The 16,560-nt window shown below is 37.9% G+C and overlaps 1 protein-coding gene across 1 annotated transcript in view; it reads left to right on the top strand.

The window, feature by feature from the left end:
* Window positions 1–13,118, top strand: part of CCDC47 (coiled-coil domain containing 47) — a 19,006-nt gene extending 5,888 nt beyond the window's left edge. The window contains exons 2-12 of the mRNA XM_004693432.2: window positions 265–372; window positions 613–787; window positions 1,539–1,660; window positions 1,880–1,945; window positions 4,212–4,313; window positions 4,439–4,549; window positions 5,785–5,870; window positions 7,110–7,168; window positions 7,446–7,555; window positions 7,763–7,930; window positions 11,407–13,118. Coding sequence (XP_004693489.2) covers window positions 265–372; window positions 613–787; window positions 1,539–1,660; window positions 1,880–1,945; window positions 4,212–4,313; window positions 4,439–4,549; window positions 5,785–5,870; window positions 7,110–7,168; window positions 7,446–7,555; window positions 7,763–7,930; window positions 11,407–11,487 — 1,188 coding nt within the window. The 3' untranslated portion in view covers window positions 11,488–13,118. The remainder of the gene's footprint in view (window positions 1–264; window positions 373–612; window positions 788–1,538; window positions 1,661–1,879; window positions 1,946–4,211; window positions 4,314–4,438; window positions 4,550–5,784; window positions 5,871–7,109; window positions 7,169–7,445; window positions 7,556–7,762; window positions 7,931–11,406) is intronic.
* The last annotated feature ends 3,442 nt before the right edge of the window (window positions 13,119–16,560 follow it).

Below are 16,560 nucleotides of genomic sequence, written 5' to 3'. Positions count from 1 at the left end.
CACCTCCGGGGCAGGCGGGAATCGAACTCATGCGGAAGTGGCTTTAGCTTCTCAGTGCTGTGCTTTAACCCGCTGCGCCACCAGGGAGGACCTGGGTTGGGATTTTATCAGTCAGAACTCGGGGTTCAAAAGCATAAGAGATTCATCTGTGTTCTGTGTTACCTGTTTTATGTTCTGTTTTCCCCTGCGAATGTTGCCTACAAAAATGAGACACAATTGCTGGCAACATTTATAGGAGAAAACAGATTGTGCCTCATTTTTTAGGATGGCGATACCGAGAGTGAACCATATGATGATGAAGAGTTTGAAGGTTATGAAGACAAGCCAGATACTTCTTCTAGCAAAAATAAAGATCCAATAACAATTGTTGATGTAGGTATACAAGATTCTGAGTTCCAAAATAACCAACAAATTATATTGCTGTCATTAATCCCAGAATAATCAGCATAAGTGACATACAGCTGGCATTGCTGTGACAGTGGGAAATGCTTTGATAATTATCTATAATGTTGACTTCTGTTTTTGAGTCTTCTCGTTTTCTTCAGTTTTCTTCAGTTCGACTCCATCCTTCAGTCTCAGCCAACATTAAATGGAATGATTATTCTTCTTTAGGTGCCTGCACACCTCCAGAACAGTTGGGAGAGTTATTATCTAGAAATTTTGATGGTAACTGGTCTGCTTGCCTACATCATGAATTATATCATTGGAAAGAATAAAAACAGTCGCCTTGCTCAGGCCTGGTTTAACACTCACAGAGAGCTTTTGGAGAGCAACTTCACCTTAGTAGGTAAGTCAGACCAAGCAAGTCCAGTTAGGCTGCCTGCATGGAAACATCCTTGTAAGAATTGTTAATTTCACTCAGTATGAAGTCTAACTACTTTCATGGACTGCTGAAGAGGCTGCTTTGTTATTTTTCTCTCATGGATCTCATTTTTGTTAGGCTTTTTATACTGAATAAATTGCACTTGGAAGTAACTTCTTAAGCGTTCATTAATCAGCAGTTGGTAAACTGCTTCTGATTAGAACAAAATGATGTTATCAAAGCAGGTTGATAACAGTCTGGCAAAACAGCAAGGAATGGTGACATTTTAGGTGTCTTGATAAATGCTATCAGTTCATCTTTTAGAAATTGGAAATTTTTCAGATTTCCCTGAAGTTGTGAGCACTTTTGATTAGGATACGCTGGAGAGGTTAGCAATGAAGTACTAGGAGAGCCTCCTCCACAAAGCCTGCATAGTTTGGAGAATAAGGTGGACTCCTCAACGTCCCCTTTTTACATTTATCATTTTCCTTCACAGTAATGATAAGCAAGTATTTATTTATCTGCTTGACTTTTTAGCAGATTAACATTTATGTATTATGCTAGGTATTTGTTTTGCATTGTTTTCTTATTTAATCCTTACAACAACTCTGTTGAATAGTTTCTGTTTTCCTAAGGAGGGAATTGAAGTCCAGAAATGTTAAAATTTGTCTTAGCTATTGAATTGCAACAGCCACCAGCATTTTCAGTGAATCACGTTAAGTGGTTTTACCCCTAGGGGATGATGGCACTAATAAAGAAGCCACAAGCACAGGAAAACTAAACCAGGAGAATGAGCACATCTACAACCTGTGGTGTTCTGGCCGTGTGTGCTGTGAGGGGATGCTTATCCAGCTGAGGGTAAGTAGGGAACTGTTGGCAAAATGTATATCCTTCCATTTTTTCCATTTGTGATTCCAAATCTGCTAAGGCAATTGTCTCATCCTTTCATGTTCAGTGTAAAATGAGGTCTAAAAGTTATCTATTAATTAGCAAATGTAGAGTATAATTGACAAAGCATTCATTTCTTCCTCCAAACTTTATTTACAGTAAAAAGTTATTTTTTGTTTGTTTTTTCAGTTCCTCAAGAGACAGGACTTATTGAATGTCTTGGCCCGGATGATGAGGCCAGTGAGTGATCAAGTGGTATGTATTCTTCCTGATGCTTCTTTTTCTACAGACTGAATTCTTAGAACATTTCATATCTTGCCTAGATTCTGTTTGAAATTTCTTGCAACCTATGTCTCTTGCCAAAAAATGGACCCTTTTTTAACTGCACAGATTATCATCTACTCATTGTACAAAGGGATGGGGGGTGTGTACTTTAAGGAGAGAAGGAGATAACTGGGTTAATCAGCTGAATTAGCCTGAACAGTTTAGGGGGAGGGGAGAGAAGGAGAGAGCGGTTGTCACAGGTAGTTTGCCCTGACACCCAGTTCTGCTTCATGCATGCTTTTATCTTTGGCAGTAGGCTGGATTTCTCCTCAACTAATACATCTTAGACTGAAAGAGCTCAGCTCACAATCGGGGGACCTTACTGTTTGATATGCCTTCTTTTACTAAATTAACTTGTTAGTCTACAAATCATATCCATCAGAAATGCCACATTTTCCTTCCCTATATCTTTTCAAACAATAGTTGGTGCCAGCTCCCACTGCTGTAAGATACAAAAATACACATGAGAGATGTCTGCACAAATGGCAAAATGTACATTCATATTTGGCTAGTAAGTGATGTTAGTATAGAGTTAGGCACTTTGAGTTGGGTTGACATTGTTATTCTGTCAATGGCCTCATTTGTAGTTTTAATTTTTCTCATGACCACTGATGACTGGGGTCACTGAGGTGGGGGAGGAGGAGCAGTGAGAGGATTCATCAGAGGCAGAATGGGAAACAACAGTCAGATCTGCTGAAATACACTGCTGAGGGGAGTATCAGATGAGACAGGAGAGGTCTACTGTGCCATGTGGGTCAGCTCCCTGCCTAGGGATCAAACTCATATTGCAGTGGCTGCTGATAGCTTCATAGGACTGAGACTTAACCCCTTCTGCTGCCAGGGAGGCCCCTGACGACTTAAGTTGTTTTTTTATATATATAATAGTTTATTTTTATATCATTTTGTGCCTTTTTCCATCTCAGTTGTAATCCCCACGGGCTTCCCATCACCAAATCACCATGTGCCATTACAGTAGTCCAGTGAACTTCCCTCCCCTCGCCATTTTTGATCCACCCCTGTAAAATGTGATGACTTAATTTTTAAGAGTCTCTTTACTTAAGATTCCTGTCATCCTTTCTCCTACCAGACTTAATTAAAAAAGGAGGAAGTTTTGCTTAATCATTTTCATTATTTTCCTGAAGTAGATTTAATCTTCTCTTTTCTACTGGGCTGTCTTACTAGGTCTTTGCTATAGTTCTCTACATTAACATTTCCCTTCTTCCAGATACCAGTAATTTTTTGACTTGGACATTTTAAGATAGAATTATTACAGCAGAGAGGGGCCATGCTATAGCGCAGCAGACCCATTAGGCTTTCTACTTTACCTCTGGTCCCATGAGAGTAGTACAAACTTTACTGGGGTGTTTAGTTTCCCAACACCAACAACCAATTCTCTGATTCTCAAATACCAACAATTCATTTCAGTTCTGGCACCTCTACCAACAGTCAGAGCCAGATCCTCCAAGTTAAAGGACTTATTCTGACTAAATCCTTCAGATGATTGTTAACAAGTTTCAGGACACAGTACTTCTGAGTGACCAACTAAATAAGAGTTGCCACAGCCCTTCCCACAGGTTCAGTAACATGTTAGAGAACTCAGGAAAGCACTTCATTTACATTGATTGGTGGTTTATTACAGAGGATTCAATTCAGGAACAGCTAAGTGGAAGAGACTTGGGGAAAGGTATGGGGGTGGGTTTGCACAGTTTCCATGCCCTTTTCGGGTGCACTACACTCCCAGCCAAAGAGTTTAGGATAGTCTACTTAAGATCATTCAAATTGTAGACAGAGTACAATTTCTTAAGATTGTAAGTTCCCATTTTTTAAAATTGTCTTCTAGGAACCTTTCTCAGCTCATAGGGGCCACCTTCAGGTCTCGCTGTGTGTCTCACACCGCCAACAACCTTATCACTACCACCGCGTATTCCTTTCAAGTACATTGCATTTTGAAAACTTGCTTGATTTGGTCATTCTACCCGAAATTGTGACCCTTTTTATTAACTTAGAGCCAACTGATTAGGAGCCTTCCACCATGCAACATGATATCACTGTGGATGTGATCTCCCCATTATTTTCAAAGTCCCACTGTGCAGAGGGAGGTTGTATACACTAATGCACCAGGGCACAGGAATTGTGGAGTCATGTGGGAAATCTGTTTATCACAGAACATAATAGGTATGTTTTATTGTTTTTAAAGCAAATAAAAGTAACCATGAATGATGAAGACATGGACACGTATGTGTTTGCTGTTGGCACTCGGAAAGCCTTGGTGCGACTACAGAAAGAGATGCAGGATCTGGTATGTCCTTTAACTCAGATATGTGTAGAAACTATTGCTCTTTATAGCACTGGGATCTTAAGTACCACTTTGAAAAAAAGTGTGCATAATAAAATTTCATGTCTTACTTTAATTATTTCTTCTAGAGTGAGTTTTGTAGTGACAAACCTAAGTCTGGTGCAAAGTATGGACTGCCGGACTCCTTGGCCATCCTGTCAGAAATGGGAGAAGTCACAGAGGGAATGATGGATACAAAGGTAAATGTAATAGTAGGCATATGCATGCACAGATCTCGATTGTATAGGGCACTTGCTAAAAACCACACAATTTCTTCATCTTATAACAGTGCGCTGTTTACATATTCCTTACCCACACAAGCATTAAAACACCAACTCTAAGCTATAGATGAACTTATTAAAAAGGCACCTGAATTAGTCAGGATTTCTCAAAATCAAAAGCAAGTAGTTCCTAGGATTGCTGTTGGCTTTCAGGTCTTTATGATAAAGAAATACAGCTTTTAATCCTTATGTCATGGAGTCCACTTTTTGAGCTTTAATTAATGCATAAGGAAAAAGGATATGTTATAGAGAGCTATTTTGTGTTTTTTTGTTTGTTTGTTTTTTGTTTTTTTGCTATTGATTGTGTAGTAGAAAGTTTAGTATCAAAAATATAAATAAGGACCCTCCCTGGTGGCACAGCAGGTTAAAACACAGCATTAAGAAGCTAAAGCCACTTCAGCACAAGTTCGATCCCTGGCCCCGGAGGTGACCCACATAGTGCAACAGACCTCTCCTGACCCGCCCTCTGCTCTCCTCAGCAGTACTTCATCAATTGGCCTATTCTGCTCCCCACTCTGTCTCTGGTGTAGCCTCTCACCACCCCTGCACCTCTGACCTGTACCCCAGTTCTGTATGCATAAATAAATAAATCTTTAAAATAAATAAATAAATAAATAAATAAAAGTCAGTTCAGCATACAAGTCAGAGTGATATGTTTATAAAGGGCTCCAAGAAATTATTTTAGAATTTTTTTCTTTGCTTTCATTCATTTTTAGAGTATTGTTTTGAGACATATTTTCAACTGTTCAGTAAAAATAAATGTAACCAGGGCAGTCCCTGGTGGCATAACAGGTTAAAGCACAGCACTGCAAGCTAGCCACAATGGCTTTGGTGCGAATTCTATCCCCAGCCCTGGAAGTAACCCACCGGACACAGCAGACTTCTCCTGTCTCACCTGCTGCTCCCCTCAGCAGTGTTCTTGGTTGATTAAATAAATAAATAAATGTAATCATTGGTGTTACTAAAAGGTATTAGTTTTCATTGCATAATGATTCCTTATTTAAATTTAATTTTAAAAAAAGCTTTAATCATAATGACATTGTAAAAAGTAAAAGAGGGCAAAAAGGTGACTGTCTTTATCAAAAAAAAGGAAATGTATCAAGCTATCAGATCCTTCTTTGTTAAAAAAAGCCATTTTCTTTTTTTTATTTCAGATGATTCACTTTCTAACACACTATGCTGACAAGATTGAATCTGTTCATTTTTCAGACCAGTTCTCTGGTCCAAAAATTATGCAAGAGTACGTATGAGATAAAATATTGAATTTAATTTTCCTCACAAGCTTTCTGTTTTGAAACACCTGCAAGATACTTCTGCAATTTCCCTTACTCAGTGAGTAAGGGAAGTTGGTGACAAGCAAGCAAGTGTTCCCTTGTCTGACTGCATGCATCAGGAAGGTGACTGAAGCAAGCCTCCCAGCTTGTGTCACTGCATGTAACTGCCGCTCACTCAGTGAGATGGATGAGAACCTACAGCATAGCTAATTCTAAGAAAATGTAGTCTAGGTTTTGTTTTTTCTTTAAAATTTTTATTTGGTTATGTTAGACTTGTGTTTAATTGTATATATTTGTATTTTGTAATTCATGACTACTTCTGAATTTTTTCTTTGAGTAGTTGGTGGTTAGATTTTTTTCCCCAGTGTATTATCAGAAGACCTTGATTTCCATTAGAGATACTGGTTTTGTAGTAATAGTGTTCAAGTGTGTACAAAATAAGGGCTTGAATTTGTTATTTGGATTCATATCTTGTCTCAAGAGAGCTTATTTAAGTTTATTCCTGGTGTGGAACTAATTGTGACCTGAATTTTTGGTTATAAGCTATGGAATTGAGTACAGTTAAGAGCCAGTCAGGATTCTGGCTATGTGTTATGCTTACTCAAGTCCTCTAGATAGTTTGCATCATCTTTGCAGTTGCTCAACTTAGTGATACTATTGGGGACAAAGTATCACACTGTAGCATTCACGGGCCTTGTGCGAGGGCAGTGGCCAGGGGCTAGTAGTCAGGGTTACAAAGGAACCCTTGGAGCCTGTCAGGACTAAATTATATTGTTACAGTAGATTATTTCTAAATTTATTCTGAGCCTGACTAAAAAATAGATTACTTCATTAGAGAAAGATAGGCATTGGAAGTAAAACATAAAAATCCATCAAAATTAGCAAAAATATTCTTATTGATGAGGACCCCTATTTAAATATAGGCTCGTTTCTGGTTTCCCAGGTGAGATGAAATATATACTGTCTGGATGTCATTGGAGGTATCCACATATGGGATACAAATTGTTGGAAGTCATCCATCAGATAGACACGTAGACCAGATGCCCGATTGTGCTCCTGTAGGCGCTGAAAATGTGCTTGACTTGAGGACACCAGTTCAGTGCTGTGCTGATTATTTGTTCATCTCAGTGAATTGGACTTGTATGCCTGGGAAATATCTTTTTCTTGTTGATTTTTTTTTAAATATACTTTTCTTTTTATGACAGGGAAGGTCAGCCTTTAAAACTACCTGACACTAAGAGGACACTATTGTTTACATTTAATGGTAAGTGTTCATAGGTCCTGTATGGGTTATTCTTACTCTGTTAGGTGATCATAGGAAAAGACTGTCTCTCCTAGCTATGAAAAAGTAAATTAAAACTAATTCCATACCCATATAAGTTTGGGGTTTCTTCAACTATAACTTAATTTCTGTCCTCTGCTGTATCTTAACTGCCTAAAAAACAGACAAAGGTGTCTAGTAACACTAAAAGAAAAGGAATTGGGTGATCCAGAAGTATTAGTGCTCCCATAACTCAATAGGAAATGGCTTCATTTTCCAGTGCCTGGCTCAGGTAACACTTACCCAAAGGATATGGAGGCTTTGCTACCCTTGATGAACATGGTGATTTACTCAATTGATAAGGCCAAAAAGTTCCGACTCAACAGAGAAGTAAGACCTGCAAATTTTATCATTAATTGGCACCTTCCATTGTTTTCTCATTGCACGGGAGTGGCGGTCAGTGCTTTCGGTGATTGTTTCTTTGCTAGTAGAGTTGAAATGCTAAATGAGGGTCATTTTTTGAGAGGGCATTGGATAAAATATTGCTTTTGTTGGCTAGAAATATATTTCTTATAAAATACTGTTTCTTGGGAAAAGGGCAAACAAAAAGCAGATAAGAACCGTGCTCGAGTGGAAGAGAATTTCTTGAAGCTGACACATGTGCAAAGACAGGAAGCTGCTCAGTCTCGGCGTGAGGAGAAGAAAAGAGCAGAGAAGGAACGAATCATGAATGAGGAAGATCCTGAAAAACAGCGCAGGCTGGAGGCAAGTTTACTGGTGTAAATATAAGATTGATAAGGGTGCCTATTTGTGCCATCTTACCTACTAAGGAATTCTGTAGGAATGTACACAAAATAAAGTTTAAGCATTTTCTCAGATATTTTATTAGTTGATAACTTGATAAAGAAGAGTTCTTGGTTCAAACCATGTCAGGTTGAGCCTATGAACCAGGAGAATGATGTAAATTATACTGTTCAGCAGCACTATCCCATTTTAAAGTTCTACCACCAGCTTTAAGCAAAAACAATGAGGTAGAACAAAATTAGGACCTTTTTCTTTTTTAAAGATTTATTTCTGCATACCAGAACTGGGTTACAAGCCAGAGGTGTGTGTTTGGTGGGGGGGGCGGGGGAGTGACTCACCAGAGACAGAGTGGGGAACAGAAGCAGAATAGAGCCACTGAAATATACTGTTGAGGGGAGCAGTGAGTGAGACAAGTCTGCTGCACCATGTGGGTCAGCTCCCTGGCTGGGGATCAAATTCATGCTGCAGTGACTGCAGATAGTTTCACAGAGCTGCATGTTAACCCGTGTGTTAACATGCAGAGGGGGGCCCAGAAATTAGGACTTTTAACCAACTGGTTAAATAGAGAACTACATGTGTTCTGTAGTCAGAATACTCTTGTTCTATAAATTTTTTGATGTGATTACTGAATTAGAGAATTCTGTGATTTTTTTAAAATTTTATTTTAGGTTTTTTTCTTTTTACATTTAATTCAGGTCTTCAACATGAATATGTTCTAACATTGTTGTGAGATAAAATGCCATAACCTACCTCTAAAATTTTAAACCTTATGAATGCTACTCAAAATAAGAGAGTAAAATTCTAGAAAATAATTAATTTTGATGAGAATACTTTTGAAGAAAATTCTTAGTGGAAGAGGCAGGCTGTCAGGAATAAGTAAAGAGCTGTATGGAACTTCCATTACCAGTGAATCATTAACACTATTGAGTGACATGCAGGATATCAGAATCCTGCTCCCGGGCATCTTCTCCTATCTCATAATCTGTTTGATTTGGTTCGGTTTCGTGGTACATATTTTTCCCCTGAAAATATAGCTCTGTGTTGATGCAACCTTCTTTACAAATAACAATGGCTTTTTAATGAATACATTGGAGATTCTACAAGGAATCATTAATAGGTAGTACCTTTTCATTTTCTATAAAGAAATTCTGTAGTTCTTTCTAGAGTTGAAACTACAATAGCATTAAGAAAAGGGGGCCCAGAATTTAACTTGAGTCAGAATGTAAGCTGCTTGCAGATGTCACAATTTTTTTTCTTTATGTTATCTGGGCATTTACTAGTATCTGTAGTATCTGGGTACTTTTTGAAAAACTCCAGTGATGGAAATGGGAAAGGAATAAAAATGTGTAGGCATTTTTGATTCAAATTACTTATTCATACAAATAATCTTAGACCTTTCTTCCAGTACTAGTATAATTTCATTTTCTTGTATATATATATATATATGTGTGTGTGTATATAATATATATATATAGAATTTGATATAGAGAAATATATACACAGAAATTAAAAGTAACTTTAATCCTGTCATATAAAAACAGTCTTTCAGATAACTGTCCCTAAAGTTAACCACTATTAGTGCTATGTATTTAGTTCCCAACTAACATGTATGTTTAGTGTACTTATTCTTTTTCTTAATGTAGATCACTGCATCTTATAATCAATGAATTTTTTTTTTTTAAAGATTTACTTATGCATACAGAACTGGGGTACAGGTCAGAGGTGCAGGAGCAGTGAGAGGATTCACCAGAGACAGAGTGGAAAGCAGAACAGGCAGATCATCAAAGTGCACTGCTGAGGGGAGCAGCAGGCGGGTCAGGAGAGGTCTGCTGGGCCATGTGGGTCCCCTCCAGGGCAGGGATCGAACCCGTGCTGCAGTGGCTTTAGCTTCTTAGTGCTGTGCTTTAACCCACTGTGCCACAAGGGAGGGCTCATCTTATAATCAATGTTATGCAATTTATGTATTAAAAATACAGCAGACTTTCAAGAAAATGTCTTTCCACATGTGCTCATTTTATTTCATAAAGAAAACAATCCTAGGAGAGTATCTGTCACTTACGTAAATTTAACCAGTGTGTGATATGAGAGCGCTTTACTAACATCTTTATGAAAACTACTTAAATTTTTTAAATGTATGATTCTAAGAGTGGGAAAATGGCATCTTTTTGTTTTGCATTTTGTGAATTATTGAAGATGAACATTTTTCACAAATTTATTGGCATTAACTTCATATGTTAACATAAATGGATTTATTGTTTTATCCACTACACTGTGTTCTGAGTATTTGTAGTGTATAACATGTAATGTAGGAAAGAATATAAAGATGAAGTAGAGTAGAGGGTGGGACAGTAGGAAGAGACTTTGGGACAGTATTTTGACTTTTATAAAGTGATCCTAAAAGAATTTACCTTTTGACATATATGCTGTTGCAGCTGCCAAAGAAGATGGGTTTGTTCCTGCCTTTGTGAGCCCAAACTTGGAATGCATTTCCCCATAAAAGCGGTGTTAACAATGATGGTTCATTCCCTCAGAATAACTACATAATAGCACAGCTTTGGATGAATAAACATTCAAGCTTAAATTGCTATACAGAGGGGTAGTTTTAGTTATCTAACGGAGTCTAACACAGTCAGTTACCAAACCACCAATTTTTAAATCACCCTTTGAAACCTAATTTCTTAAACTATCAAGGACTGTATATACTCTTTGTTTTACTTTCCCTTTTCCATAATGTCTCAGTTGTCCATCAGTTGAGTATTTTTCAGAGTACTTTTCAGAACGTTTCTATTCCGAACCTCCAAAAAATTCAGTTTGAAATTGCAGCTGAAATAATCTTTAGTCATATGTGACCATTAACAACCAACAATGAAATTATACTTTGAGTTAGCTGCTAACGCCACCCTCAGAACAGGTAATAATAAGCAGTGACTTTTGCTAATCAGATAATCTTGTTTCAAGCATCTCTCACTCTCTCTCTCTCTCCTGTATGACTTCTTACTTCATAAATAAAAAAGTTAAAAATTACCTTATAAGTTGAAGTAGTGTGCTCAGGTATAACTTCTATGCTAATAAGAATGTACAGTTAATAATCTTATTAATAACATCATCAGGTTTTTTTTTTTTTTAACTGAAATACAAATCTGTGGTAGATACATATAAATGGTAAGGTGAAAGTTGTACTGGTAGAGAAAAAAATTACACCTGTTTAAATGTAGTGCTTAGTTTCTAAGTTGATATTTTGGTTACCTTTGCTTCATTATTTCAAGTTACTTTTCATTTACCAGCATAAATATTAACAATTATCTTTATAACTATTTTCTGGCATGATATTTATGTTACAGGCCTGGGTTTTTCAGCAGTTTTGATTTTTTTTTTTTTAATGTGTGCTTAGCTCTTAGTTTGGATTTTCTCTTCCTCTGTCTACCTTACCTGTCTAGGAAGCTGCCCTGAGGCGTGAGCAAAAGAAATTGGAGAAGAAACAAATGAAAATGAAACAAATCAAAGTGAAAGCCATGTAAAGGACCCCAGAGAGCTGAGTCCTGATGCTGTCTGTGAGCTCTGCATTCACAGGCAACAGAAGAAATACCCGTGTGTTTCTCCTCTACTGATCAGACACTCCCAGTGCTAAGAAGCCCTCTCTTCCATCGTCTATTCTGGTTTTGATTTGGAATTTTATAGAGACTTTAGGGACTTTGGAAGGTTCTGTCTGGTTAATTTCTTCCAGATAATCAGATTATTTTTGATTCTTTTATGAAAGGAATAACGTGAAATCTATAGTTAAGAAATTTTTTTTTAATTATAATATGAATCATCAGTGCTTTTAGTGCTTTGATGTTTTAAGAAATATCATGACATTCATAGATATATAATTAAATTGTTGCTTTTTGTTTAAACTAGACTGTAGTTGAAATGGCTATGACGACTAACTCTAAACTGAGCTTCTACAAGTAACCCTTGGAATTGCACAATAAACATTGCTTGGTGGGTTTTTTTTTTTTTTTTTTTTTGGTGTGTGTCTACATCAAACTTGTGAAAAAGTAAATTTAGAACACTAAATGTGATATTGAAATGTCAGGGATTTAAAACATAATGTACTCATAAATGTTTTGTAGGTGGGAGGTACTGATGACAGTATTATAGGATATCTGTAGGCTTTAGGATACTTAACCTGTACATGGAAAATTCTAGGGCTAGGTAGTACAGGACCAGTTTTCTCCTATCTGATACCATGAGCTAATGACAATGTGAATGCTGTGTTTTAAGTGGTTGTTTGTTTTCTTGATTAACAAGTGCATGAAAAATTAATTGCTTCACCTGGATCAGATCAGTGGTCTATGTGAAGTCACAGATGTTTTCCTTCTTGGTTGCTGCAGCCTATTGGATGTTCATGGAGAAGCTCTAGTCTATGGCTGTGTCACTTTGCTTCTCCTCTGCTTTTATCTCTTCCACAGTTGAGGTTGGGTATATTCTTTTTTACAGAAATAGCCATGAACATGCGTAAAGTGAGCTTTCCCAAAGTATTGAGTTCTCTCTGCCTCTTGAGGAAGGAACTCTTGGGAGAGGCCCATCTGTCTGCACGAGCACTTAGCTTGTTCAGATCTCTGCATTTTATAAATGCTTCCTACTAAGAAAGCATTTTTTAAGTCACTGCTTGTACCAGGTAATTTTTGCTGGGAGTGGGAATGGGTTGGGTTTTGGTGGGAGAGGGGTGGGCAGTACTTTTTGTTGATGTTTAATGTGCAGGTGTGTTCTGAGGCAATAACAAGTTGCTGTGAAGACAGCATGTGCTGCTGCCTTTGGAACTGTGTGGGGCCTGTTTACACGGGGTCTCCTCTAGGCTAATGCAGAAATGTAAACTGGGAGGTGCAGATAGAGTATTTTTTTTAACAGTTCATGAAATTAAGTTATTAAAATAACAAAAATAACAAATTTAATTACTTTAATGCTATATAATTCTAGAAATAGCCTTGTTTTACAAATCTTTAAAGTACATTTTAGAAATCAAAGTTGATATGCTTAGCTATCTTTTGATTATTAAATGCTTTCTTAAAGTCCCACACATTTGGACCATGGCAGCTAATTTTGTAATTTAAGCATTCATATGAACTACCTATGGATATCTATATTAAACTAATTGACAAAAATCTCAGCGTGCCGCCTTTACTTTTCTGGGGTTGTCCTATAAGGGTGTAAACCCTAAGAAATGTCTTTCTGTCCAATACAAGTGAGCACTGATTGCTTTTCTTTCCAGAGTTGGCCTTGAATTATGCCCTTAATTGTTACCATTTTTAGAATGTTTTCTATTTTTAGAACCCCTTATGGTTTTAGTGAGTTTCTCCCAAAATCGCTTGTTTGGGTTTAGGTATAATCATCACTCCAGTGAGTAAGAAGACGAAGAATGTTACTAAGTTTCAAATACTGGAAAAGTGTGAGCTCTCTAATGTTGTCTGCATTACATAGGTACCCACCAATGCCCAAACTTATCAGGCCTAACCTGGTGGTCCAAGGGGTTAATAATAAGTCTTAGCACTACGAAGCTATCTGGCCCACTTGCTCCCCTCAGCACTGTTATTTCAGTCAGTCCACTCCCCACTCTGTCTCTGGTGAATCCTCTCATCCACCACCCCCATGTCTAGCCTACGCCCTAGCTATTATATGCATAAATAAAATTCCAGCTCACCAGAAGAATCAAGACCTGACTTTTAGTGTCCTTTGATATTGGGCAAGCCACTGAGTATTCTTTCTACAAAGTGAGGATTATTCATTTCCCTACATGTGTCACAAATATGTGAACACAAATATATGTAAAGTTGTGAACTATAGCACTTTAAAAGTTTAAACTGTCACTTTGGACTGTTCAAGTTTGTTTCTGCTTTGCTCTGGCTTTCATTTATTTTTTAAAGCCAGCACCCAGTATTTCCAGATGGAATCCCATCCAGGTATTAACCAGGTCCAATCCTGCTTAGCTTACAAGGTCAGGCATATTCAGGGAAGAATGGCCAGAGACTACTTGGCCCTCTTTTTACGCTCCCTTTTTCCCAGTAGGGACCAAACAGATCCTTTCAGAGTTCTCTTAACTCTGCAAAAACTGGTACTGGGTTGGGGTGGAGAGTGGTGGATAATTTCAGGTTCTTTTTCCTTAGTAGCAGAAAAATCTTTCCCTATCAAGTACAGATGTGAAACTCTTCTTTAAATTGAAGTTATACTAAAGAAAATGATTAGTATGTTCGTACAAGGATCTACTGGTTTTGGTGAAATACTGTATTTTTATCACTCCAGATTCTCTTTCCTTAGTGTTCCTGACTTCACTTACTTTGATGATTTGAAAGGATGTAAAAGGAAGGATATATCCATAAGAGTAACACTACAGACTGCTAAAACAATGCCAAGAAAATAATCTGGAATTTGGTAATCCATAAAAGATTTACTTGCATATGGGAGAAAGGATTGCTTTTGTTTTTGCACAAAGGTCATCTCAACTCTACAAACTGGGAATTAATACCAATTTCAGAAAAAAAATCTGAAAGGAAATGTCAACTACAATACTACTTACAATGGATAGCATTAGTTTTTATTTCATCTTTTAAAACTGACTTCTATTTTGTTTTTATACTATCTGGTTTTATTCAAATAGCATAATTTTTATTTAAAAGACACCCAAACCTTTTTAAGTATTTAGTTCCTTGGAAGATATTTGGCAGTCAGATATTACATCTTTCCAGGTTATTTATTGTGTCAACTCTTAACTGCTTTTCTATCATATTGTATACTCAGATGCTTAAATAGCTTCCTACATATTTTTCTTTCATGTAATGGTATCACTTGGCAAGGTTGGAACAAAGCTGGGATTTAAGCCAGTCTTCTACTTCAGGAAAGATGCCTCCATTCTAAGAGCCCAGGTACTGTCCTAATGCTTTAACAAGTAGTTTTCTTCACCTATAAGTGAGCAGTATCTTCTCTCCCGTTTCTAACATGATTGTTCAAAGGGCCATTAGTAAAGTTAAATAAAATGCTCTCAGGTCATTAAATTAAACATAAGCATTTCTCTGTATCTCACTTGAGTATTCTTAAAGGCAACTAGTTTTACCTTTCTCACAGTTAATTTATGAAGAGTCTAAAACAAAACAGCCAAAATCCTCAGTCTATTTCCATCCTTCTGTGCTTCAAGCCAGTTTCAAAAAGACCCAGAAATCTCCGCAAGTTCTACCCTTTTTAAAAATCAAAAGCATTTGGAGATTGTGCACCCTGGGCTTCATCAAGCAAAAAGACACTGATTTAGTAAACTCTGAAAGTTGATCTTTTATTACAATAGTTTTCTAAGTTACCTGAATTTAGGAGGCCCTATTAAGGAAAACTAGCGAGTGAAATTTTGCTCCTAGAAACACAAAGTCTGAGTCAAAAGTTTCTCTTTTGTGGATAGTCATGAAAAGAAGGTGTAGTCCTCTTGGCCCAGTGACCCCGAAATAAAAACTGGGCTAGGTATTAAAACAGATGGGAAGGGCATCCCTGGTGGCGTATGGGTTATGTCTCTGCCCATAACACTGTAGCCTGAGTTTGATCCCCAGCCAGGGAGCTAACCCACAAACTGCCCAGCAGACTTTAGTCTAGCCCCCTGCTCCTCTTCGTATATTTCAGTACAGCTGCCTGCTACCAACTCTTGCAAGCACAAGTCCTCCATGCCCTGCACCTCTGGCCTGCACGCCAGTTCTTGTACACACACATGCACACACCCACACACACTCGGGATGGCTGCATGAAGTCTGGCACCTTTTTAGACACTCTTCTCTAGTACTCTCAATTCCAAACACCATACTCATGGTCTTTCTCAAAAGAACACAGCCTAGAAGTTTATTTCTGCTACTACCTTGCATCTTATTTATCTTATAAAGATAAATTAAAAAAGAAAATCAGTATGTCAAACTGAAAGAGACCCTGAGGGGGCCAAGATCACATTCAGTTTGGGTGTTGCTGAACTTCTCCATTTTGAATATTAGACCAGTCTAATGTGTCAAGGGATCAGACTTGACAAGGTTCACTACTTGAGTGACACTCAGTTTTGGACAGACACCCCCGTGGGCAGAGTAAATGGAAACAGTCTTGCTCCGTGGCTTCATTATTTCTCAAGCCCTGCTGCTTCCTCATCCAGGCAAACCTTACTTATAAACAGTATGTCTTTCATAGTTGTGCATCTAGGGGCAAAATCTAAAAGGGGAAATAATGAGACAGCCCCACTACTTGAGCTCTTTCCCTCCTTTTACAGATAAGGAAGTTGGGTTCACAGAAGGTGGATTTCCTTTTGCAATTTTATCAGCTTGGTGACCAGAGTCCAAAAGTGACATGCCTTAAACGAAAAGCGCGAAACGGGTTTTTCCTTGTTAAGTCCTACCTTACGAAACGGAAAAACAAAAGCCCTCAAACGTGGCCACAGCGGTGTGTGTTGGTTCGCCTTCTCCCAGTTCCCTTGCTAAACTTTATCACTGAAATGCTACTTCCTTAGGGTTGCGGGGGCACAGGCTCTGGGGAGCCCTTTTCGCACCCCGCAGGCGGCGCCAGCCTAGCCAGGTCTTCGGCATCCACACGCTTGAGGATTG

Source organism: Condylura cristata, unplaced genomic scaffold, assembly GCF_000260355.1.
Source record: "Condylura cristata isolate star-nosed mole 26May11 unplaced genomic scaffold, ConCri1.0 scaffold00038, whole genome shotgun sequence".
Taxonomy (NCBI): domain Eukaryota; kingdom Metazoa; phylum Chordata; class Mammalia; order Eulipotyphla; family Talpidae; genus Condylura; species Condylura cristata.
This window is presented reverse-complemented; position numbering and strand designations above follow the sequence as displayed.